General features: G+C 45.4%; 1 protein-coding gene across 1 annotated transcript; it reads left to right on the top strand.

The window, feature by feature from the left end:
- The first annotated feature begins 1,831 nt into the window (after nucleotides 1-1,831).
- On the top strand, nucleotides 1,832-13,077 carry MYOZ3 (myozenin 3). The gene is made up of 6 exons (XM_021697113.1): nucleotides 1,832-1,892; nucleotides 8,075-8,229; nucleotides 9,125-9,193; nucleotides 9,296-9,431; nucleotides 9,855-10,017; nucleotides 12,909-13,077. Exons 1-6 carry the CDS (start codon nucleotides 1,832-1,834, stop codon nucleotides 13,075-13,077), a joined length of 753 nt encoding a protein of 250 aa, XP_021552788.1.
- The last annotated feature ends 11,195 nt before the right edge of the window (nucleotides 13,078-24,272 follow it).

Raw genomic sequence — 24,272 nt, 5'->3', positions numbered from 1 at the left:
GTGTGTGTGTGTGTGTGTGTGTGTGTGTGTGTGTGTGTGTGTGTGTGTGTGTGAAAGCCCTTCTGTCTGCAAGGGCCTGCTGCCGGGGCACCTGTCTTCCCTGGGGCCTGGTGCTTTTAGCATCTGTCCCTGGATCCTGTTGCAGCCCAAAATAAGGCTGTGAGCCACGACAAAGCAGGAAAGATTCCTGATTCTTGTCAGCTGAGGCCAGAGCTGGCTGCAAGGACGCACCCGCTCAGACTGGACCAAGGACCACTAGCACCTACACGACTACCCAGCTCTCAGCTTCCCGACAGAGGTGTTAATTTTGAGGGTCTGACATTCCCTCCTGCACACTGTGGTCCTGCCACTCAGGTACCAGGATCCGAGGGGAGCTTGAGGAGCTATGGGGTGTGGGCAGAGGAGATGAGTCAGCTGCCAGAGCCTCAGCCCCCAAGCAGAGGAAGGGCCCTGCCAAGGGTCTGGGGAGCATGGGGCCTCAAGGAAGCCAGGTGCCTGATTTGGGATGGGAGGGATTCTAAGCTCTAGGTCACTCTCGGCTAAATGGGAAGGGGTGGCTGGGATTCAAGGTGGGCAGAGGTAATGGCTCTGCATAGGACTTCAAGGTCTTTAGGCTGCAGAGGGAAGCAGGGCCCCTGTCCGTAAGATGAGAGCCCTTCCCAATGTCTGTAAATGTCTGTAAGGGGAGTGTTTATCAAGGAACAGACCCATGCACTGTGGACTCCTGAGTGGTCACAGTTGGAGCATTCTCCGTCAATTCATGGCCCTCATCCCAAACGCGAGCAGACATGCTCAGATCTGATACGGTTTGCCGGGTGGGGGATTGTGGATGCCCTGAAGCCCATCTGTGGATCCCATGATCTGGCCCAACCTCCTTATGTAACAGAGACACATAAGAGGAATTGAGGCACAAAGCGGGAGAGCTACTTGCTCACAGTTACAGAGGAAGTCAAGGACATGGATTAGACTCCAGGTTGCCCATCTCAGTGCCCACTGACGCGGGGCCATGTGTGGGTGTGGGGTATAGATGGAGGTGGACTGTTTTTTCTAAAGGAAGGAGTGTAGGAAAACCTGGAAGCAAAACACAGGGGTAGTCTGTAAGGAGACTCAAGAGCTCTGCCTTCTCTCCTGGGGGCAAGTTAGGGAATCTGGATTTGGAACCTACAGGGATTCTCTGGGGCTCTGGACCTCATTTTGTTTGTAAATCTCTTCCAAGATCGCTGGAAAGTGCCATGGGGTGCAAATGGGGAGGGGGGATAAAAGGGGAGGTAGAGAAGGGTGAAGGAGAGCACCCTGCAAGTCAGCTGAGGAATGGGGCATAGGGAAGGGGGTGATGGGTCTCTTGGCCTCCTTGGACCAGCCTGTGCCCTCAAGCCTCAGAGCCAAGTACTAGGGACAGAAGGACAGGATCAGCCTCGTAGACCCCAGTGTAGCCCCAGGCTAACAACCCATCCATATCCCCCTCTCCCTGACTTAAACCTCCTTCAGCCTCTGATTAGAGTTCATCTGCGTGAGCAGATGACAGTCGTCTGAGACCCCCACCCCCCTTACCCCTCGTGTCCCAGAGATTGCCCCCTGAAGAAAGAGTGCCTCCCTGGCAACATGGGAAGCAGATTTGTGTGGCTTCTAGCACCTCCCTTGCCTTCCCTGGACCTCAGTCTCCTCCTCTGTACAAAGAGACCCCAAAGCCCTGTCCAGCTCAGAGCCCTTCCTTGAGACTGGGGTGGGCCAAGGCAGTTCAGGGCTGAGGCTGGGTGGACCAGGGACTGGGAGGACATCAGGGGAGGGATGAAGGGGGGCTGGCTATTTGCAGGCATCTCTCTTCCACAGGATGATCCCTAAGGAGCAGAAGGGGCCAGTGATGGCTGCCATGGGGGACCTCACTGGACCAGGTAAGGTGGACTCAGCCCTTGTGCGGTCCTCAGACCCCATCCTTTCCTGGTCCCAAAGTGTAGCCACTCGGGCCTGTTGGCCTGAGGCCTGGGCAAACAGGTGTGAGTTCCAGGCCAGCCCTGAGGGAGCATTGTGGAATCTGCCACTTGGGTTGGGTCACTTCCCGAAGGATTGCGAGGGGCCTTGCCCTGATGCCCACACACCCAGAGGCTGAGACTGAATGCCTTACACTGGGCCCTGGGCCTAACTAAGTCCTTACCTCAGCCCCAGATTGAATACTGAGGGCTCTGGTCCCAGTTCCAGCCCTAACTGTGGCCTCAAGCTCCCTCCCACACTTGCCCTTGCTTCCTGTCACTGTGGGTCTCCCAGAGCCCCCATGGCAGGAGACAATTGTCGGGGGGGAGTGGGGACAGGCTGGCCAGAGCAGACTCCCCAGTGTGACTCAGACCATTTCACTTAAAAGTAGGCTCACCCAATGAAGAAATCAGCTAAAATACATGTTTATCACCATATAAGACCTCCTCCAGAACTCTCGGCATAATTTTGGAGTCTGTTAATTTGGCCTACTTCAGAGCATTGCAAGTATTTTATTTTTTTTATTTTTTTTTTTTAAAGATTTTATTTATTTATTTGAGACAGAGAGAATGAGAGACAGAGAGCATGAGAGGGAGGAGGGTCAGAGGGAGAAGCAGACTCCCCGCTGAGCAGGGAGCCCGATGCGGGACTCGATCCAGGGACTCCAGGATCATGACCTGAGCCGAAGGCAGTCGCTTAACCAACTGAGCCACCCAGGCGCCCGCAAGTATTTTATTTTTTAAAAAGATGTTATTTATTTATTTGAGAGGGTGATAGAATGAGTGTGCACACAGAGGGAGAGGGAGAAGCAGATTCCCCACTGAGTGTGGAGCCCAAGTGGGGCTCGATCCCAGGACCTCGAGATTATGACCTGAGCTGAAGGCAGACGCTTAACTGACTGAGCCACTCAGACTTGAAATGGGGATTTCAAGTATTTTAAAAACAAATTCAACTAGGTCAGGGCTCTCATCCTATAGTGCAAATGATAGTGAGAGGTGCTGTTGGCTAAAAATGCAGATTCCCAGCTTCCACCCCCAGGATCCTGATTCAGTGGACCTGGAGAGGGGGCCGGACATGTGCCTTTGAGACAAGTGCCCCGGGGGATTCTGGAGCACATGGACCGTGACCCAAGCTCTGACAAACCATCCCGTAAGGACACCACTGAGGTTTTGCCCCATGCAGCTTCTAAGTATTTTACCCTCTTGTATGACTTTATATGGGAGTGGTGCTAACCTATTTTGTGTGTTCTTGCCGCCTTTTGTGGGTGTCAAGTTTCTTTTTTTTTTTTAATTTCATGATTTTGGGTGCTAACATACAACAACTTGGTGAGGTACTGATGCTCTAACTAGAAGAACCAGGCAATGCATTCTCTTTTCCCTTGGCTAAGTAATTAATTAATTACAGTCCCCCAAATGTGGGCACATATCATTTATGCCAGACTGGAAATACATAAATTGTTGGCTGTTGCTAGGATATTAACTCAAAACAGTTTTGAAACTAAAGAAAAGTAGAAAGAAAAAAACTCTCATGGTCTTACCATGAAAAGACAGCCACTGTAATAACAATACAAACACCATTATTATGTACTTAATCGGTGTCAGATCCTGTGCTAAGAGCTTCTGTGCTTTATGTTATATAACCCTCACAACAACTCTCTAAGTTAGATATTGTTGCCCCTGTTTTGCTGACGAGAAAGCCCAGGTTCAGAGGAGCTCGGTGGTCACATAGCTAATTGTTGGTAGAGCTGAGATTGGACTCCAGATCTCTTTGTCTCCAGAGCTACTCCTTTACTACACGGTTGTACAAATAATATATCCCTTTTATAAGATATTCAGACAAAACAGACATGAATGACTTTGAAAGTGAAAGTTCCTCATAATGGGACCATCTGGAGATAACCACTGTTAACATATTTGTGTAAAGTCATCTTCCATTCATATATAAACATATTTATAAAAACCCATATATATGTGGGCTAAGTACTCTACGCTGTGTTCTTCAGCTTGCTTTTTTTTTCATTTAGCAGCCTACCACAGACTTCTTTCCATCCTGGTATGATGTATCTCTCCGCCCCCTCCCCCTGCTCCCCCAGCATGTAATATATTAAGTATATTGATACACACACACACCATATTGGTGGTCAGGAAGGTTCATCTCAGGTTGGACCGTTAGGAGCAGAGCTGAGGATTCTCACACAAGTGACTGACTGAGGTCACGCCCTCAGGAAGAGGGAAATGACAGAAGCAGGATAGGGCAGGGGAAATTGCTAAGCAAGGATGTGGGCTCAGCTGTTAGCCCAGGTTCAGTCTGATCCCGTGGGAGCTCCAGAGCACGAATGGCTCCACAGAATTCACCCTGTCTTCAGCGAGGAGGCCATGAACGCTTCTGCTCAGCAGGGCAGCCCTCTGTAGAAATGGGGCAGTTGTGACCCTGAGCTGCTGATGAAGGGCATCTGGGCAGCGCCCCCACAACACGGATGCCCGGTTTTCACAATCTGAAACCTCAGTGCAATCAACATCCTTGTATGTCTGTCTTCAGGCATGTTTATTCAACTTTTACCCCTAAGAATGAATGCCTAGAAATAGAAACGTTTCATCAAATAGATTTTATCTATAACTTTTTTTAAAATATTGAGCTCAATTCATCTGGTAGTATTTGATAATATGATGCCAGGGGACTTTTTATTATGTATTTAGATATAAATAGTCTTTCATGCTTTTAGTATGCAGTACCTTTTCTTGTTAAAAAAAAAAACAGTGCAATTTCCAGCCCTCCTCTTCCTATGTCCTATAGTCACTACTGATATTCGGCATGCCTCCGTGCAGATTTTTCAATGCATGCATAAACATATAGTACTTACTTTTTTAAATAAATGAGTGGGATCTTAGAATACAGATTCTTCTGAAACTTACTTTTTTCCCCTCTTAACCTACAATGGATCTCTTTCTATTCCTAACATGTAGGAGGTCTTCTCTCTCTATTTGCTGAACGAATTAAAAAACCATCAGCGTCCTTTTTTAAAAGCCTGTTTGGATTTCATTGACTGGAATGAATCACAGGACCTGTATGGTCCCCTGATGCTGCCTGGCAGCCCGTCCATCTCCCTGTCCCATAGGACTCGCTTAGACGATGGTGGCAAACTCTGGCCCCAAACTCCCGATGCCTCCTCCCCTGTCCTCCTTCTCAGCTGATGACCTTGCTTCCTGTTGCACTGAGGACAGTGAAGGAACCAAAAGAGCACCTCTGCCAGCTCCCTCCTCCATACCTGGCCCTGTGCTCGCATCTGTGTCCGCATTCCCCGTGTGGAGGATGACCTCTTCCGGTCCACACCCTCCCCTCCCCTCCCCTCTGTCCTGCTCAAGGACATTCTTCCAGGCAGTCTTCCCTCTCTACTGTATTGTCAAAATTTCCCGTCAGCTAAAAAACATGCTTTTATTTCTCCCTTTTAAAAACAAACACCTCCTGATTCTCCTGCTGCTTCGGTCCTATGGAGCACAACTCCTCAAAGCTGTTGTCTATATTTTCTCACCTCCTCTCTCTCTCTAACATTTTATTAAGCTCACTTCCAAACACACAAAAATAGGGAGTACAAATCCTCATGGCCCTCCTTTTGTTCCTGGAGTCCAAAGCAAAACCCAAAGAGCGTGTCATTTCATCCCCTCCATACTTCAGGATGCACCAAAAATAACAAAGAAGACATTTCCTTACACGCCACAAAGACGGTAGCACACTGAACAAAATTAGCAACTTTGATTTAATACCACCTAATGACCAGTCCCACAGTCAACTTTCTCCAATTTTCTAGTTTGTGTTAATGAGGCTCCAAGAAGGACCACTGTTTATCTGGTGGCCACGGCTCTTCAATCTCCCTGAATCTATAAGCCCCACTCCTGCCCTGCCCTATCGTTTTTTTTTTTTTTTTCCAGGTCATTCCCTCCTTTGAAGAACCCAGGCCAGCTGCCCTATAAAATATCTCACATTCTCAATTTGGTTCACTGCTTCCTCGAGGTGTGGTTAAAATGCTCCTCTGTCCATTTTCTCTTAACACTTTCCAATACAGTTTTCACACCCAAACACTCCACAGAAACTACTTTTAAGAAGATGACCAATAACAATGCCCCGACACTAAAGAGGATGGTCAGTTTTTGGCTCCGTGAGCACTCCATCTTCCCTGAAACGCTGTTATCCCTTGGTTTCCAGGGCACCACGCTCTGGCTTTCCTCCTGCCTCACGGGGCGCCCCTTCCCAGGCTCCGTGACTGGTTCCTCACCTCCTCGGTCTGGATGCCAGCAGCCAGTCCGGGGCTCAGGCTTTGGATCTCTTTCCTCCTCACACCCCTGGTGATCTTACCCAGCTTCCCGACTCTAAACACCATTTATAGAGCTGGAACATGAACCTCCGTGTATCCGATTTTAGAGGTGGACAACTCTGGCCATGCTGTCCACACTTATCCTTTTCCTACCGGTGTCCTCACCCCTCCGTCACCCCTTTCCTCCCAAAGCCTCTCCTTGTTGGGAAGTGTGTCAAAGTGGGTGTGCCAGTGGGGGAAACACAAAGGATATGGATGGGCTCCAAACTATTAAGGACAGCCATCAGCCCTGGAAACCCTCTATGTGGCTATCACGATGAGTCCTAACTCTGAAAAAAGAAAGAAATGTAATGGTCTTCATCAAACAACAACAAACACCATTTGTCAGCTCACGATGCCCCAACTTTCACCTCAGGTCAGTTTCTCCCATGAGCACTAGGCTCCCATATCTGGCTCTCTCCTTCTCAGCTTCTCTACTTGGACATCTGCAAGGCTCTTCAAACCTTATATGCCCAGTTCTGCAGGCAATTAGGGGAATTTGAATAGGGATTAGGCATTGAATAAAACAAAACAAAACAAAAATGTGTCCACTTGCACAGGTGGAGATCTTTGATAAAAAGCAAGTTACAAAGCATGTATTTTTTTTTAAAGATTTTATTTATTTATTTGAGAGAGAGAATGAGATAGAGAGCATGAGAGGGGGGGAGGGTCAGAGAGAGAGGCAGACTCCCTGCTGAGCAGGGAGCCTGACGTGGGACTCGATCCCGGGACTCCAGGATCATGACCTGAGCCGAAGGCAGTCGCTTAACCAACTGAGCCACCCAGGCACCCACAAAGCATGTATTAACTATGACTTCGTTTTGGCTGAAAACTCTTACATGAATATATAGTGTTTTTCTTATAAGATTTATTTATTTTATTTTAGAAGAGAGAGAGCGAGCGAGCACATGAGCAGGGGGAGGGGGAGAGGGAGAATCCTCCAGCAGACACCCAGGTGTGCGTGGATTCCAGGTGGGGCTCAACCCCAGGACGCTGAGATCATGACCTGAGCTGAAATCAGGAGTCAGACACTTAACTGACTGAGCCACCCAGGCGCCCCTCATACAGGAATATATAGTCTTTGAAAAGGATATGAACGGATATACACTAAGGTGTTAAAAGTAGCAACCTCTGGGAGATAGAAATGGTATTTTTCTCTTTTCCCCTTATATCTGTATTTTTTAAATTCCTTCAGTGCACACATATATATATATATGCTATTTTTATAAGAAAAGGCTATTTTAAAATGGAAAGAACACATGTCTAACACTGAGCTCCTGATCTTTCCCATCTCAACCTCCTCCTGCCCTTCCTATCTCAGTGAGTGGCTGCTCCCAGGACGAGGACGGAGTGGCTCAGGCCAAAAACCTCCCCTCCTCCCATGGCAGAGCTCACACCCATGGCTCACTGTTAGAAGATTAATCTAGAATCTGACCATTTCTCACGACTCCTACCTCTATGGGCAAAGAACTGCAGAGGAAATTCATGGAATAAATACAAATGGCCAAAGAACATCTGAAAGGGAGTTCAATTTCACTGAGTGACAAACACGTGCAAATTAGGTGGAGGTGTCATTTCTGCCCACCAGGTAGGCAAAGATCCCACAGAATGGTGACACCCAGTGTCAGCAGCTGTGGGGAGAAAGCGACATTCTCCTACACCCTGGAGAGTGCTCGGAGGCGGGCACCCTTAGAAGCTGGCAGGCCCGAGGGCCCCAAGGGTTTGGCGGTAAGAGCTCACTCTGGCCTCTCTGGGCAGTCCCTTTGCTGGACCTGGGCAAGAAGCTGAGCGTGCCCCAGGACTTGATGATGGAGGAGCTCTCGCTGCGAAACAACAGAGGATCCCTCCTCTTCCAGAAGAGACAGCGCCGGGTGCAGAGATTCACCTTTGAGTTTGCAGCCAGCCCACGAGTGGTGAGTTAGTCCCATTGTGCTTATAGGGGAATTGAGGCCCAGAGAGGGCCAGTGGTTAGCCTAAAGCCAAACAGTGAGCCAGATGAGGACATCTGGCCCCTGGGGAGTCCCTCTAGCTCCAGCTGGAAAGGCTGTGATGTTCCCATCAGATTGAGCCCCTGACTTGCTCTGTGATCCTAGAAAAGTGGTACCTCTTTAGGCATCTCTCCCCAGATACAAAACATAAAGTGGAATGGGCACGGCGAGCTGTAGGACAAAAAGTGCTCTTGGCTGACTTTGCAGTGAGCAGGATTTAGATTAGACATTGAGCTTGACCTAAGTGAGAAAACACAAAACTCTCTCTTCTTGCCCCTAGAAGAACGAAAAGGCCAGAAAACAGTCTGCTGGTAGAGACAAGAATGGCTTATCCTCAGGCTTCAAAAAGTCAGCAGGCAGTTTCAGTTATTTGGAATGAACTTGGGGTCATTCCACTCATACTCCACTCAATGTCTGGACTAAAAAGGGGGTGACTGAGAGGGGATGATGTGGCAGAATGCAGAATAGTAAAGACAACAAAACACCTACCTTTGCTAGCCAAGCACTTCATGTGTATCATCTCATTTAATGCCCATAGAGCCCTATAAGCTAGAAATTATCAACACTACTCCCATTTTATAGATAAGGAAACTGAGACTCGGGATGGTTATCTGCCCAAGGTCAATATTAGAATAGCAACTAACATACAGAGAGCATTTCTCTGTTCCAGGAACTGGGATTAGCACCCTATGCTATTAATTCATCCCCCCAATATCCCTGGGATGTAGGCACTAAGATTATGCACCCCCCTTTTTTGGTGGAAGGAGAACCCTGGCCCCTTGCTGCACTGAGCCTCCCTGTGGTCTATTTGCCCCCACAGATCATGGATGGAAGTGCCAAGGGGAAGGTAACAGGATCGAAGGTGACAGGAACAGCAGAGCTGGGGACGGTGAGTATGCAGGGAGCCCCCGCAAGAGGGGAAGCTGGGGGAAGGGGCCAGGCAGCTCTGTGTGGCAGTCCATGGCCTCTGAGCACCCGCCCCTGTGCCCAGGTTGCCAATGACCCCGAGGGGCAGAACTGCCGCTCTGAGCTCCACATCTTCCCAGCCTCATCCCAGGGCCCCGAGGACGCCCATTCTGCAGCCTTCCCCGCAGTGCGTGCCCGCAGCCCCAGCGCCCTGGCACCAGGTGAGTGCCTCCCCGGGTCCTGGGACCAGGGCTGGGGGACCAGAGCCCAGGCCGTGCTCCACTGTGGGGTGGGAACCAGCACCCAGAGAGTGTCTAGTCTACGTCCCCCATCCCCCTCCACAGACCTAACACAAGCCCAGAGAGGTGCAGCAATGCACCCAAGGTCACACACTGAGCCAGAGTCTGCGCCCCAACTCACAATTCCCCTGCTCCAGTCCTCCTTGCTTCCAGGGATGGGGAAGGATCGGTCCCCTTTGCTGGAACAACTCTGGCGTTATATTCCCCCCACACCCCCCATCCCAGCTCCAGGCTTCCCTCCCCCAACCATATCTGTGGGGTGGGCAGGAGTGGGAGCTGAGGGAGAAAAGAACCGAGCTGCCCCCGCCATCTGCCTGCCCCCCATGAGCCCTGCTCCATCTCCAGGCTATGCCGAGCCACTGAAGGGTGTCCCGCCAGAGAAGTTCAACCACACAGCCATCCCCAAGGGCTACCGCTGTCCTTGGCAGGAGTTCATCAGCTACCGGGACTACCAGAGGGATGGCAGAAGTGACACCCCCAGTGTGGCCCAGTATCGAAATTTCAACAAGTAAGGCCGGGGGCAGGGGGGCGGCTTGGGGAGAGATGGCTGGGGTGTGCAGGTGCCCGTGGTGGCAGTTCCTGAGCCCTCTCACAGGCCAAGCTCTATCTGAGCACTTCCACACTCTTGCCTCGGCACATAGTAGGTGCTCAAGAAATGCACAGGGAATGAATGGGTGAATGTGCCACACATCTTGGTTTCTCCACACAACAGGGCAGGGAGGTGCTACAGTTTTTCCTATTCTGCGAGTGAAGAGACCCACTCAGGAACATCAACAACCTGCCCAAGGTCACAAAGCAAGGAAGCGGCGGGTGTGGGATCCAAGTCTGCATTTGTCTGACTCCAGAGCCCGGTTTCTTGTTTCCTCCCTGTTGTGTGCCATCCCTTTGATGCACGTTCCTCCCTGGGTGGGGCCCCAATCTCACTAGTCCTAGATCAGCTCATCCTTTTCCTCACTTTCCTCAAAGGTCTGGAAGAGGCCTAGAGATGGCTTTGAGGTGTATCAAAGTGGGGAGTGGCAGTGAAATGTTGGACGCCAGATGTTGAGAGCCGCAGAGGAGTGGCTTGTACTATTTAGAGCATGGGGCCTCAACGTGGGCTTACATGCAGACTCCTTGCTTTGCTGTATGACCTTGGGCAAGTGACTTAACCTCTCTGAGCCTCTATTTCCCCATCTGTAAAATGAGACTATTACAGTATCTACTTTGTAAGACTGTTGTGAGGATGGCATGAGAAGCCGTAGGCAAAGTTTCTAGTAAGTAATAAGCTCTCAATAAACAGTAGCTATTAGTATTAGTATTGGTACTAGTATCAGTTGCAGGCTGAAATAATGGTTGGAAAAGCTAATAGAGAGAACTGGAAAGGGATAAATTTAGTGTTCTGCCCCAGGGGCCCAAAGACAAATCACAGGCGTCAAGACAGGAGCCTGGCACTGCAAGGAGGCCTTGGGCTAGGGGATGCCTTTCAACTGCAGTTGGCTTCCTCAGGCTGATGCGATTTCTGAAAAATGCTCCTCTGGCCTGGGCGGCATTAAGTGAGAAAGACGAGGGTCCACGGGAGGAGGCCACGGTCCAGCTCTTCTGGCACCTGCTCAGACCACATGTGAGACTGTCTGACAGCCGGGGGCGATCAGCCCTGAGAAGAGACTGCTCAGAAGAGAGGTGACCTCCCTCACACAGCTGATAGCCAGGGAGGGCCCCGACGGGAAGAACTGTGCCCAACAGGCACCACGGGAGCCACGAGCCATTGGCAGGCATTCTGGGGTTTCTGCCAGGCCAGACCGTGTTCTCTCTGCTCCTGGGGCCCTCAGCCCTTACCCGCCCAGCTAGTTCAGACCCTTGGTAGACATTCAGTCCTGAGCACCGGCTTCCAGGCTGGCCCCATCCATCTCACGCTGTAGCTAGGACAGGACGAAGCACATTCCTACCAACTGTTGGAGGAGGGCCTTAGGGGGCCCTAAGCCCAGGCCCCCGTTGAGACCCAAGAGCCAACTGATGCCAAAGCGGGGGTGAGCAGCAGTGTTAGTGGCCAAGCTGTGCTAAGGATCCAGGGCTCTGGGCTTCCAGTCAAGGGCTGGATCGTGAGGCCTGTGCAGCTTGGAAACTGCCCAGCCTATTCCCGCAGGGCCTGGCTGTTGCCGCCACAGCCGGGGTGGTCCAGGCAGACCCGTTCTCCTGGCTGGAGCCCAGGCCCTGGCCCGAGGCCTGCCTTTCTACCCCAGAGGCAAGCACGCCCTCATTCCCACTGCTCCCAGGCTTCGAGGAAAACACTACATGAGCGGTGCTTTTTAAGTTTTCTTAAGATGAAAAAATAGCTTAAAAATAACATACTTATATTCTCTTACACACACACACACACACACAGAGGCAACTACAAATAAAGAGAGAGCCCTTTGTTCAGCATCCTCCAATCCCAGTTCCCTTCCCAAATTCTCAAAGGTAACACTGGTTGGTGTGTATGTTTTCAGATCATTTTCTCCCAGCAACTCCAGTCCTATAGTGGATGGCATTGTTTGGGGTGTATGTGTGCATTTTGATACTTTGTATCTCATTCTGTAACTTGCTTGCCTTTTGGACGTTTTGAAATCTATCCTACTTATTGTACACAGATCTTTTCATTCCCTTTAAGCGGCTGTATGGTATTCCACCATGCGAATACAGTACATCTGTCTTGTCTGGGTCTCTGCTAATGGACATCTGGGCTGTTTCTGGTTTGTCACCACTCACTGCTCATACCCGTGTCTTTGTGTGTGCATGCACATGCTCCCCTAAGCCCTACGCTTACGGGTGCAATTGCTGGTTCACAGAGTTTGCACATTTTTAAATTAAAAAGATCCTGCAAGTTGTCCAAGGTAGCAGCATAATTTACCCTCCAACCAGCAGTATCTGAGTGAAAATTTGCCCCACCATCTCACCAACTTTGCCCCATTATCAAATTATTTCTTTTCACCAGTTTTACAGGTGAGAAGTGGCATGTCTCTGTTATAATTTGCATTTCCTGATTCTCGGTGCTCTTTCTAACCCCTCTTCCCTCTCTGGCCTGCGGGTATATTGTTCTGAGGAGAGATGAGCAGAGGAAGGAAAAACCCCATTCCAGCTCCACTGCCTTCTGGAGCTTACTTAAGGGGAACCTAAAGTTTTGCCTAGGACAAGCCAATTCTAGCCTTGAAAATTTCATTCCTATTCCCAAGCACCAAGCCATCCCCACCAGAGGCAGATCGGGGGATGGGCAGAGCTGGAGAAACCTGTTAAAGATAATACAAAGCCTTGCTGTACAGGTGATGACACTGAGGCCCAGAGGGAGGCAGGGAGGGGGCCCTACATGGTGACCCGCATGTCAGTGCTCTGCCATCCAGTGGTCTCCCACACAGCCCACCTCTCCTGCTGCTCTTCTCTCCCCAGGACCCCGGTGCCCTTTGGAGGACCCCTGGTGGGAGAGACCATTCCCAGGGCAGGCACCCGCTCTGTCCCGGAGCTCATCAGTGGCTTGGAACTCCTTCGTCTCAGACCCAGCTTCAACAGAGTGGCCCAGGGCTGGGTCCGCAACCTCCCCGAATCCGAGGAGCTGTAGCCCCAGCCTGAATATTCAGTTCCCCTGTCTTGGTGTTCGGGTAACATCTTGGAGTCAAGACTTCTGGACAGCACTTCACAGTTTCTGAAGGGTCTTCACACACAAAACCTTATTGCAAATGGCCTCAAAGGCCACAAAGTTCAGTAGTCCCCAAATGGGGTGTGTTTCAAAATTTCCTGGGGATGATGTTTTGCATACAGATTTCTGGCCTGCCCCAGACTTGCAGCATTCAAATCTCCTGAGTTGGGGAATTTCTATTAGTAACCAACACTCCGAGGTGATTCCAGTGAAACTTGTTCATGGTTTGCGTCTTTAGACATCCAAGCCACCAGTGAATTCACATCCATGCCTCCACTCCTCCCTGCTGTGGACTCTAGCTTACACTCCCCTGACAGGGAGCTCACTAGCAGCCCATTTACCTATGGATAACTCTGATAATTAGAAAGTTTTTCCTTTTATTGAGATGCAGCTCTAAACATTTGCTAAGTAGCTACTGTGTGCTAGACACCCTGCCAGCCCAGGGAGAGTGTGTGGCGAATACGCCCAGGCCCTGGCCTAGAGGAACAAAGGACAATAGGGAAGACAGATTTGTAAAGCAGGAAATCATGTTCCTTTTCCCTACAGCACACTGACTGACAACAGAGGAAGAAAGGGGGCTTGAGGCAGAAGAGGGGGTCCCTAACCCTGGGGCTGGGGCGGGATTCCATGAAGCTTCTCAGAGACTTTGGGTGGGACCCCAGAGGAGGACTGAGAGCCATCAAGGGCAGAGGGAGTGATGGGGAGGGCATTCCTGCCAAGTGGACCAGCATGTGCGAAGTGTGGAATTGTGCACAGGAAGAGGTGTGTTCTGGAAAAAGGAGAGCGCTGTGCTAGAGGGGTCAGTGAGGGCCAGCATTGGGGGGACTTTACTAAGGAGATGGGGGCAGTTTTTAAGCTGAGGAGTGATGGGTCTTGCTATGTGGGGCACAGAGTGGCAAGGACTAAGGCCAGAAGCCAGGAATCCTGCAGGGAACAAGGTCTAGACTAGGGAGATGGCCATGGGGATGGAATGAAGGGGCACCCCTCTGTGCACCTTACAGGTCAGGTACAATGTGGAGTACCTGTAAGGCCCCCTTCTTTCTTTTCTCCTTCCACTCAACATCCTGTGCAAGCCTCAGGGTAAATCTCGTCCTAGTCTCCACCAGGGCTATTCAAGGCTATATCCCTTTCACTAGGAAAAGGAGAGAAAGGAATGCCTCTTAGTTCAACTGGTGATGAGGAAGACAATGAAAATGATGATGGTGGTGGCTGCTTTTTATTGGGTGCTCAGTGCTTGGGCTGCTAGTAGATTCTCCACATATCCTATTTCTTATTTTCAGTTCAACCCTAAGGGAAAGGTATTGTCCCATTTTACAGATGTGGATATCCAGGCTCAAAGGAAGTGGCTTATCCAGGGACAGAGCCAAAATGAGAATGTCTAATTCCACTGGCTGTCCCTTTTCACTGCACCGGGTGGCCAGACCAATGCCCACTCACTCTGGAACCATCTAAGCATGGTGTCCTGCCTTCAGGCTTAGGGGTGAAAAGTGCAGGTTGGGAAGTCAGAATGGATGGGTTGGGCTCTAACAGCTACTGCTGGCTGTGTGAACTTGAGCAAGTCATTTTTCTGTCTCTACACCTGTAAGACGAGGACAAGGCCAGAACCTCCTGGATAGGGCTGTTGTGAGCACAGTGATGGACACATACTTAAGAAGCCCTCAGTCATTATTAGATTTCATGCAGCTACTGCTCTTGACTGGAAGAGATGTTCTTGTTCTTGAGAAGCTGGCTGCAAGATGTCATTGGGGTCAGCAAAGCTTAAGCTGGAAGGAGAGCCTCTGATTACTGTAGGGCTCCCTGTGGACATGGACATGGACATGGAATTACCTCCCTCTGCCTCCTCCCTGACTCCCTCTCTTGGGGACATGAGAAGGTGAGAAATCCAGCTAGTTCCCAGGGTGTGTGGGATAGTGGTTACATTTTCCTTTTGTTCTGGACTTTCACTGCACCCCACACCATCTTGAGGGGCCAGCAGCCTATTAGACTTGCCTGCCATTGATGTGTTTTGAATTGGGGGGCTGCTATTGAAAGCCATGTCTGCATGAGCTGAAAACCAACCGTGAAAGTGTCTGACACATAGAAGAGAGGATCTGGACTACCTTGGCTTAGCTCTGCTGTGTTCCGGATGGTGATGGCTGCCCCTAGCTACAGGAGAGGAGGGCCTGCTACACCCAAAAGCGAATCCACATTCTTTCTTCTGATGATGTGACTTTCACTGACGTTGTTTAAAAAAAAAAAAAAAGGAATGCTTATTATCTAAATAAATAAGTAAAATGTGGAAAGACTGGCCCATCTCCCATGCTCATAGTATCTCCCATGCTCATAGACTTTCCCAGCCTCCTGAATTCTGCCTCATCCCCACATACTGGAGGTAACCATGAGTAACAGTTTGGACCTTCAAGAATTCTAGAATTATTTGACTAGATAAATAGGTAGTGTGGAAAGGTGCATAGGGGTGAAAATATGTCTTTGTTTAATGGGATCATACCGTATGTACTATTTTGTATTTTGCATCTTTATTCAACAATAAGTAAAATTTGGATCCTGAAAAAGCAGGCCATTAACTTTTCATGTAATTTGTGGGTTTAGTGAGCCCTTCATATAAAATCCTATTCTTTGCCTGTTCATAGAAAATTCTATGCTTTTGCCTGTTCTGTTCCTTACCTAAATGAAATCATCCAGTGATATGGAAATGAAAAGGACTGAGACCAGCCAGGACACTGGGAAAGTGGACATGAGCTATGGCAGGGATGAGTGGAGAGGAGCTGGGTTCCTTGGGCGTGGGCGCAGACACAAATCGGCAAGCAAAGGAAGGCGGATACAAACATGTATGTGTGCTGTTGCAAGGAAGTGTTCATATGAAAGTCGGGATGGGGTTAACTTTGGGAGGAAGGAAAGGTTGGTGATTGTGAAGGGATAAAAGGCTTCTGGGGAAAGCTGGACAATTTCCGTTGCTGGATTCGGGTGACCGTTACATGAGTGTTCACTCTAGAATATTAAATTTAGTTGTACATCCGTATTTTATGCACTTGTTCTGTACATGTGTTATATTTTACCAAAACAATCCCTTCTTTCAAAAAGTGAATGGACAAATCAGTAATAGATCAGACGTACCTGATGAAAGAATTAGTGAACTAGAAGTGCCCATAATGTTTCACAGAGAGGTGAAAAGACAGAGAGTATGAGAGAAAAATTAAAAAGACATGGAGAATAAAATGGAAGTGTCTGACAGTACTGATAGGAATTCCAGAAAATGCTTTAAAATGACTGGGTTTTCTCCAGATTTGATAAAAGACATAAATTCACACCATCCTCACCCTGTCATGAGAAGGGATATTAAATCTACACTTAAGAACCACTGTATTGAGGGGCGCCTCGGTGGCTCAGCCGGTTGAGCGGTTGAGCATCAGCCTTCAGCTCAGATCATAATCTCAGGGTCTTGGGATCAAGCCCTGAGGGCTCCCTGCTCAGCAGGGAGTCTGCGCCTCCCTCTCCCCCCCCCCGCCCCTCCCCCACTTGTGGAGCACTCACATTCTCTTTCTCTCTCTCTCAAATAAAATCTTTTAAAAAAAACCCACTGTATTGAAATTGCAGAACTCCAAAGTCACAGAGAAATTTCAAGAAAGCTTAAATTACCTACAAATTACCCAGATGAAAAAGCTAGATTATCTACAAAAGATGGACATTTACAATGACAGCAATAACACAAAAATATCTTCAAGAAGCGAGAGCAAAATAAACTCATTTTCAGACAAATAAGTAGTATGAGAATTTCCCACTAACCCCTGAAAGAACAAAAGAACATGCTTTAGGAAGGATCCAGAAAAAAAGTATAGAATCTAAGAAGCAATGGTGAGCACAGAGATCAATCAATTCAATAGACAGCAGGAAGGATGAAAAAGAAGCAATTAAAGGGACATGAATTAAAGTATAAATACATTTAAATATATCAGTTATCACAATAAATGTAAATGTATACAACTCACCAATAAAGTATCTTTAAAGATACTCATAGTTTGGGTAAAAAGTAATTCCAGCTCTATGCCTTTCACAAATAGCACTCCTAAAAATATGACACGGAGGCAAACTAAAGAAATGGAAAAGGATAAAGCAGTTAGATGTTGTCCGGAAGAAATGTGATCTAGTTATATTAACATCAGACAAGGAGACTTCCTGGCAAAAAGCATCATTGTGATAAAGAGGATCCTTACATAATGATAAGCCCATAGTCATTGTGGAAGATTTAACACATTTCTTTGAATTACTGATCAGTCATCAGAGTAAGGATATAGGAAATTTGTACAATGAAAGGAAAATGTGGAATCTTGCACCACCAAATTAGAGAATACTCGTTATTTTCAACTACTATGAAACACTTCATAAAATGAACACACAAAACTTAAAACTTTTATGCATCACAAACAATGAATCATGGAACCTACATCTAAAACTAATGATGTAATGTATGGTGATTAACATAACAATAAAAAATTAAAAAACTTTTATGCATCAAAGGATCCTTTTTTTTATTATGTTCAATTAGTCAACATATAGTACATCATTAGTTTTTGATATAGTGTTCAACAATTCATTAGTTGCATATAACACCAAGTGCTCATCACAACACGTGCCCTCCTTAATACCCATCACCCGGTTACCCCATCCCCCCACCTCCCTCCTTTCTGTAACCCTCAGTTTGGTTCCCGGAGTCCAGAGTCTCTCGTGGTTTGTCTCCCTCTCTGATTTCTTCCCCTCAGCTTTCCCTCCTTCCCCTGTGGTCCTCCACGCTATTCCTTATGTTCCACATATGAGTGAAACCATATAATTGTCTTTCTCTGCTTGACTTATTTCACTTAGCATAATCCCCTCCAGTTCTGTCCATGTTGATGTAAAAGTTGGGTATTCATCCTTTCTGATGGCTGAGTAATATTCCATTGTATATATGAACCACATCTTCTTTACCCATTCATCTGTTGAAGGGCATCTCGGCTCTTTCCACAGTTTGGTTATTGCGGACATTGCTGCTATGAACACTGGGGTGCATGTGCCCCTTCTTTTCACTACGTCTGTATCTTTGGGGTAAATACCTAGTAGTGCAATTCCTGGGTCATAGGGTAGCTCTATTTTTAACATCTTGAGGAACCTCCACACTGTTTACCAGAGTGGCTGTACTAGCTTGCATTCCCACCAACAGTGTAAGATCAAGACAGCGAAAGGACAATCTACAGAATAAAAGATTATAACTCAAAGAATAAAGTAAATATCCATGAATTCACAGTGATGTAAATAAATCATTGAACAAACAAATAAATGGGGGAGAAAAGACAAACCTTCTTTCTTCCTCACAAAAGATTTCCAAATAATGTATGTAGAAACTTCCTCTTCAGGAGATGAAATGTAATTCCCATCCTATTGATTGTAGATTGGCCTTACTGACTTGCTTCCAAAAAATAGAACATAGGAAGGGAAAAACAGTAAATTTATGAAGGAGAAACCTGGAAGACATCAAGGGATCAAGGTTAACATCATCAATGATATTCAGATCCTTGACATAACATGATAAGAAGGGCACTGCCCCTTGAGATATTTTCCCCAAATCCATAAGCCCAGGCTAATCATGAGAAAACATCAGACAAATTCAAGTCGAGAGACAGTCTACAAAATAGCTTACCAGTACTCGTTGGTAATGTGGTAGACTGTGTTGGGTTCTGGAACAGAAAGGGATATCAGAGGGGGAAAAAAATGGCGAAATTCAAATAAAGACTTTGTTTAATTAATAGTATTATATGAATGTTAATTTCTTAGTTTTGACAAAAATACCATGGCTATGTTAGATGTTAACATTGGGAAAGCTGGGTGAACAGTAACAACTCTCTGTACATCTGTGCAACTTTTTTGTAAATCTCAAGTTATTCCAAAATAAAGTTTTAAAACTAAAGAAAAAACAATCCCCACAAAGAAAACTCCAGGCCCAGATGGCTTCACCAGTGAATTGTATCAAATATTTAAGAAAAAAATAATAGCAATGTTACACAAACTCTTTCAGAATATACAGGAAGAGGTAACATTTCCAAAGATATTTGACAAAGCCAGAAGAAACCTGACAAAGATGTTACAGAAAATTCAAGATCAATACTTCTCATAAACATAAACACAAAAAACCACGTGATATATATGTAATTCATAAATATAAAGACATATGATATATAAATACATATATAAAATACATTATGATTGTGTTGGGTGATAGGGCTTCAAATGGTGGAGGTGGTCAAAAGGCACAAATTTCTTGCTGTAAGATAAATAAGTTCTAGGGATGTAATGTACAGTATGGTGATTATAGTCAACAAAACTGTATGACATATTCGAAAGTTAAGAGAATAGATCTTAAAAGTTCTCATCACAAGAGGAAAGTGTAACTATGTGAGGTGATGGATGTGAACTAGTTATTTTGTAATTATTTTGCTATACATACAAGTATCAAATCACATTGTACACCTTAAGCTAATCCAATGCTATGTGCCAATTATAGCTCAATAAGAGTAGAAAAAATAAAATAAAAAAATTTTAAAAAGAAATAAATGACTAAGTTAGGCTTATCCCAGAAATGCAAGGTTGCTTTGACATTTAAAAATCAGTGTCATAGAAAGACAAATACCGTATGATTTCACTCATATGTGGAATTTAAGAAACAAAACAGATGAACATAGGGGAAGGGGGAAAAAAAAAAGAGAGGGAAGCAAACCATAAGAGACTCTTTACTATAGACTCTTAACAAACTGAGGGCTGCCGGTGGGAGGTGGGTAGGGGAAGGGCTAGATGGGTGATGGGTATTAAGGAGGGCACTTGTGATGAGCACTGGGTGTTTCAAGTGACAAATCTCTGAATTCTACTCCAGAAATCAGTATTACACTATATGTTAACTAAATAGAATTTAAATAAAAACTTAAAAAAAAATCAATCAATGTAATTTGCCACATTAACATAGTGAAAGAGAAAACCATATGAGGCCAAAAAAGTGCTGACAAACTTCAACACCATTTTATGGTGAAAATTCTCAGAGAATTTGGAAGGTAGCTTCTTCAGTCTGATAAAAGGCAGCTACAAAAAAAAAAATCTATAGCTAATATCCTACTTAATGTTGAAATACTGAAGGTATCCCCCCAAGATTGGGAACAAGACAAAGATGTCCACTCTCACCAGTTCTGTTTAATATATTATTCAAGGTCCCAGCCAGTTCAGCAAGGCAAGAAAAAGAAATAAAAGGCGTAAAGATTGGGAATGAATAAGTAAAACAGTCTCTATCTGCAGATGGTATTATTGCTAGAATCTATAAAGCAAGGACTAGAAAAACTGAATTCGCAAGGTCACAGGATACAGGGTGGATACACAAAAATCATTATATTTTTATATATTAGCTGCAACAATTAGAAAGTACATTTTTTTTTAAAGATTTTATTTATTTATTTGAGAGAGAGAGAATGAGAGACAGAGAGCATGAGAGGGAGGAGGGTCAGAGGGAGAAGCAGACTCCCTGCCGAGCAGGGAGCCCGACGCGGGACTCGATCCTGGGACTCCAAGATCATGACCTGAGCCGAAGGCAGTCGCTTAACCAACTGAGCCACCCAGGCGCCCAGAAAGTACATTTTTTAAAAATTCCATTTACAATAGGAACAAATCACAAAATTCTCAGCAATAGTTAACAAATGTCATGCAAGACCTGTATGCTGAAAGGATAAAATACTGCTGAGAGAAATTACAGAAGACTTGGTGCAATGGAGACATATACCATGCTCATAAACTGGACGACTCAGTAGTGTCAAGATGTCAGTTCTTCTCAAACTGATCTACAAATCCAACGCAATCCCAATCATAGTCCTATGTTTTTGTAATCATTGACAGACTGATTTTAAAATGTATATGGAAATGCAAAAGACCTAACAAAGGAATATCTTTTCAACAAGAAATGAAGTCACTGGGATGAGCTTGAATCCAATATGACTGGCGTCCTGATATAAAAGGGGATATTTGGAAACAGAGACATATACACAGGGAGAACACCATGTGGAAACAAAGGCAGATACGGGGGTGATATTTCTATAAGCCAAGGAATGCCAAAGCTTGCCGGCAAACACCAGAACCTAGGAGAGGGACCCGGAACACATTCTCACAGCCTTAAAAAGAATCAACCCTGCCAACACCTTGATCTTGGATATCTAACCTCCAGAAAGAGGAGACACTACATTTCTGTTGGTTAAGCCACCCAGTTTATGATACTTTGTTACAGCAGCCTTGGCAAACTGATACAAATTTTGGTATGCTGGACAATAAATTGGACTTCATTAAATGAGAAATCTCTGACCATCAAGAAAATTGGTCATCATCTGCGCATTAGGAAACTTAATAGGCAGATTCGAAGAAAGTATTTGCAAACATATATCTGACAGAGGACTAATATCTATATTTTAAACTCGTATAGCTAGTTAAAAAAAAGACAGAAAGCCAATAAAAATGGCCAACATACCTGAAAAGACACTTCACAAAAGAAGAGATATAAACAACCAACAACTACTTGAAAAGGTGCTCAACTTATTTGTCAAAATGGAAATGCAAACTGAAACCACAATGAACTACTACGATACACCCACCAGAAAGACTTTTTACATCAAATTTTGGTGATGTTGTAGAGCAACTGGAACTCTTGTTGGTGGGAATGTAAAAGGGTACCCCCACTTTGGGAAAAGGTCCGACGGTTTCTTTTAAAACTAAACAGGCACCAGCCCTGTGATCCAGGAATTCCATTCTATTTACTAAAGAGAAATAAAAACATATATTCACCAAAAAATGTGTACAAGGATATCCATAGCAGCTTCAAATCATGATAGCAAAAAGTTGATAGGTAAGTGATGGTATAATATCATGGAATGCTACTCAACAAAAAAAAGGAATTATACACAACATCATGGATGATCCTTCAAAACATCATGTTGTTGGAAAGAAGTCAAAACCAAAGAGTTCGCAATGCATGATTCCATTTATATAAAGTTCTAAAATAAGTAAAACTAAGCTATGGTGAAAAAATCAGAATAGTAGTTGCCTCTGGAGATTGGTGGGGGGGTGGGTATTGACTGGGGAGAAGAGGGGAAATTTTTCTGGAATGATGGTAACGTTCCACATCTTGCCAGAGATTTGGGTCACATAGATGGATACAATGTTAAAATTCTTGAATAGCATACTCAAGATCTGTGCATTTCAATCTATGTAAATTTTACCTAGAAAATCTATAAATATTGAACTCTGGTTAATTATATAAATGCTTAAGTGCTTCAAGATGAAGTATACTGATGTCTTCAATTTACTCTGAAATGCATAAAAAATACATTGATGGATGCATAAAGGAATACAGATATGTGGTGAAGCAAATATGGCCAAATGTTAATTGTGGATCTAGTGAGTGGATATAGGATTGCTCACAGTAAAACTCATTCAACCTTCCTGTATGTCAGAAAATTTTTATAATAAAATGTTACAGAGAATATGAAGACTAGAGGATATCTGGGGAAGATAACTTTTTCTAAACTTAGAAAGCCATTTTATCCTATACTAGTGTTTCTCAGAGGGTGGTCTTTGCCTTACCCATGGAAGGAACTCACCTACTGAAGTTTAAGAACAAATGTTCTATATCCCTATCCCGCAGGATTTCACTCCACACCCAGAGCTTCAAATGCTACTTCATCATCAACTCCCAAATCTTGATCTTTCTTAAGCTCCAATTCCTTTTGGGCTGGGAATTGCCACCGGTCTCATAGGTAACTTCAACTTACCAAATCCCACATCGGACTCATTCTCCTACCATTTCCCAATCTCACTCTCCTCCCCTACCCATCGTTCTGTCAGGAAAAGGCATCCTTCTGCCCATTTGAGCAAACCAGAGACCCTGGGGGTCATCCTAGACCCCTCTTTCACTTCCATTTATTTCAGGTGACATTACACTGGCTCACTGACTTGGCTTCTAAAACATCTGTCACATCACTCTTTGCACCATAAGCTGCCTTAGTTCAGCTATCATGCTGCTGTACCTTTTGAGCCTTCTCCATGACGGGAGGACCTCAAAATACTACAGGCAGCGACAAGGGCTGGGGGGAGGCATTATGACAAATAGACAGAGGCTAAGTAATGTGCCCAAGGGCACACAGCTGGGAGGTGCCGAAGTGAGAATCTGAACGCAATAATCTGGCTCCAGAGTCTGTTTAAACCATTACTCAGTATAAACAAAAATGGGGTTTTTCTTTTTTTGTGATGAGAGTCAGCTACATCTCTGTTACTAGAGTAACACTAGCTGCTGTAACAGATAAATCCCCAGGTCTCAAAAGTTTACTATAACAAAAATTCCTCCCATTATAATGCTCTATCTTCAAAGCAGTGATAGAAAACCCAGGCTCCTTCTGTGTGCTTCTGCCATCTTCATCATTCTCCAGTGTATTTAGCCAGACGGCAAAAGAGCTCATAGGATTAAGTGAGATGTTTTTACAGACCTGGTCTGGGAATGGCAAAGGTTACTTTTCACCAAGTGTGCCCCCAGCTGTGTGCCCTAGAGGAAAAGGAAATGGAGGTGGTTAAGTACCTAAGAGTTTTTGTCAAAATCTAATTGCTCTTAATTCTGATTTACTCAAGAAAGATTGAGCATCGATTCTATACTTCAATTTATGCTGGCATATTATGCTTTTCAAAAAATATATATCCATAGCCAGGCAGTGCACAAAATTTAGAATCTCCTCCTTCTCAAAAAGGCAAGAATATACAATTGGAGTCATATATTTACGTATGTATATATATATATATGTACAGATATAAACTTGGCAATTATTAAAACACAATACGTAATCCACATCTTATTCACAAATTGGTTAAAAATCTTTTACATGTTCAAAAGTAAGCCAAAAACTAAAACAAACTCAACCCTACCCAAAATGGTGTCAAAATACTTGGAAGTACCCTCATTGATTCACATTTGGTATTACTAGAAATTAAATCAGATTTTCTAAATCCTTTTAGATTTTTAAAACTTAAAAAAAACTTAATAAAAAACAACAAAAAAAACCCCTCCATGATGAAAC

The sequence above is a fragment of the Neomonachus schauinslandi genome, chromosome 7, assembly GCF_002201575.2.
Source record: "Neomonachus schauinslandi chromosome 7, ASM220157v2, whole genome shotgun sequence".
NCBI lineage: Eukaryota > Metazoa > Chordata > Mammalia > Carnivora > Phocidae > Neomonachus > Neomonachus schauinslandi.
This window is presented reverse-complemented; position numbering and strand designations above follow the sequence as displayed.

Excerpts from the sequence above, each read along its gene's own strand:
- MYOZ3 (XM_021697113.1), top strand. The coding sequence starts at position 1,832 with ATGATCCCTAAGGAGCAGAAGGGGCCAGTGATGGCTGCCATGGGGGAC. Across the intron at positions 8,230-9,124 it reads TTGCAGCCAGCCCACGAGTG|ATCATGGATGGAAGTGCCAA; the intron begins GTGAGTTAGTCC and ends TTGCCCCCACAG. Across the intron at positions 10,018-12,908 it reads CAGTATCGAAATTTCAACAA|GACCCCGGTGCCCTTTGGAG; the intron begins GTAAGGCCGGGG and ends TTCTCTCCCCAG.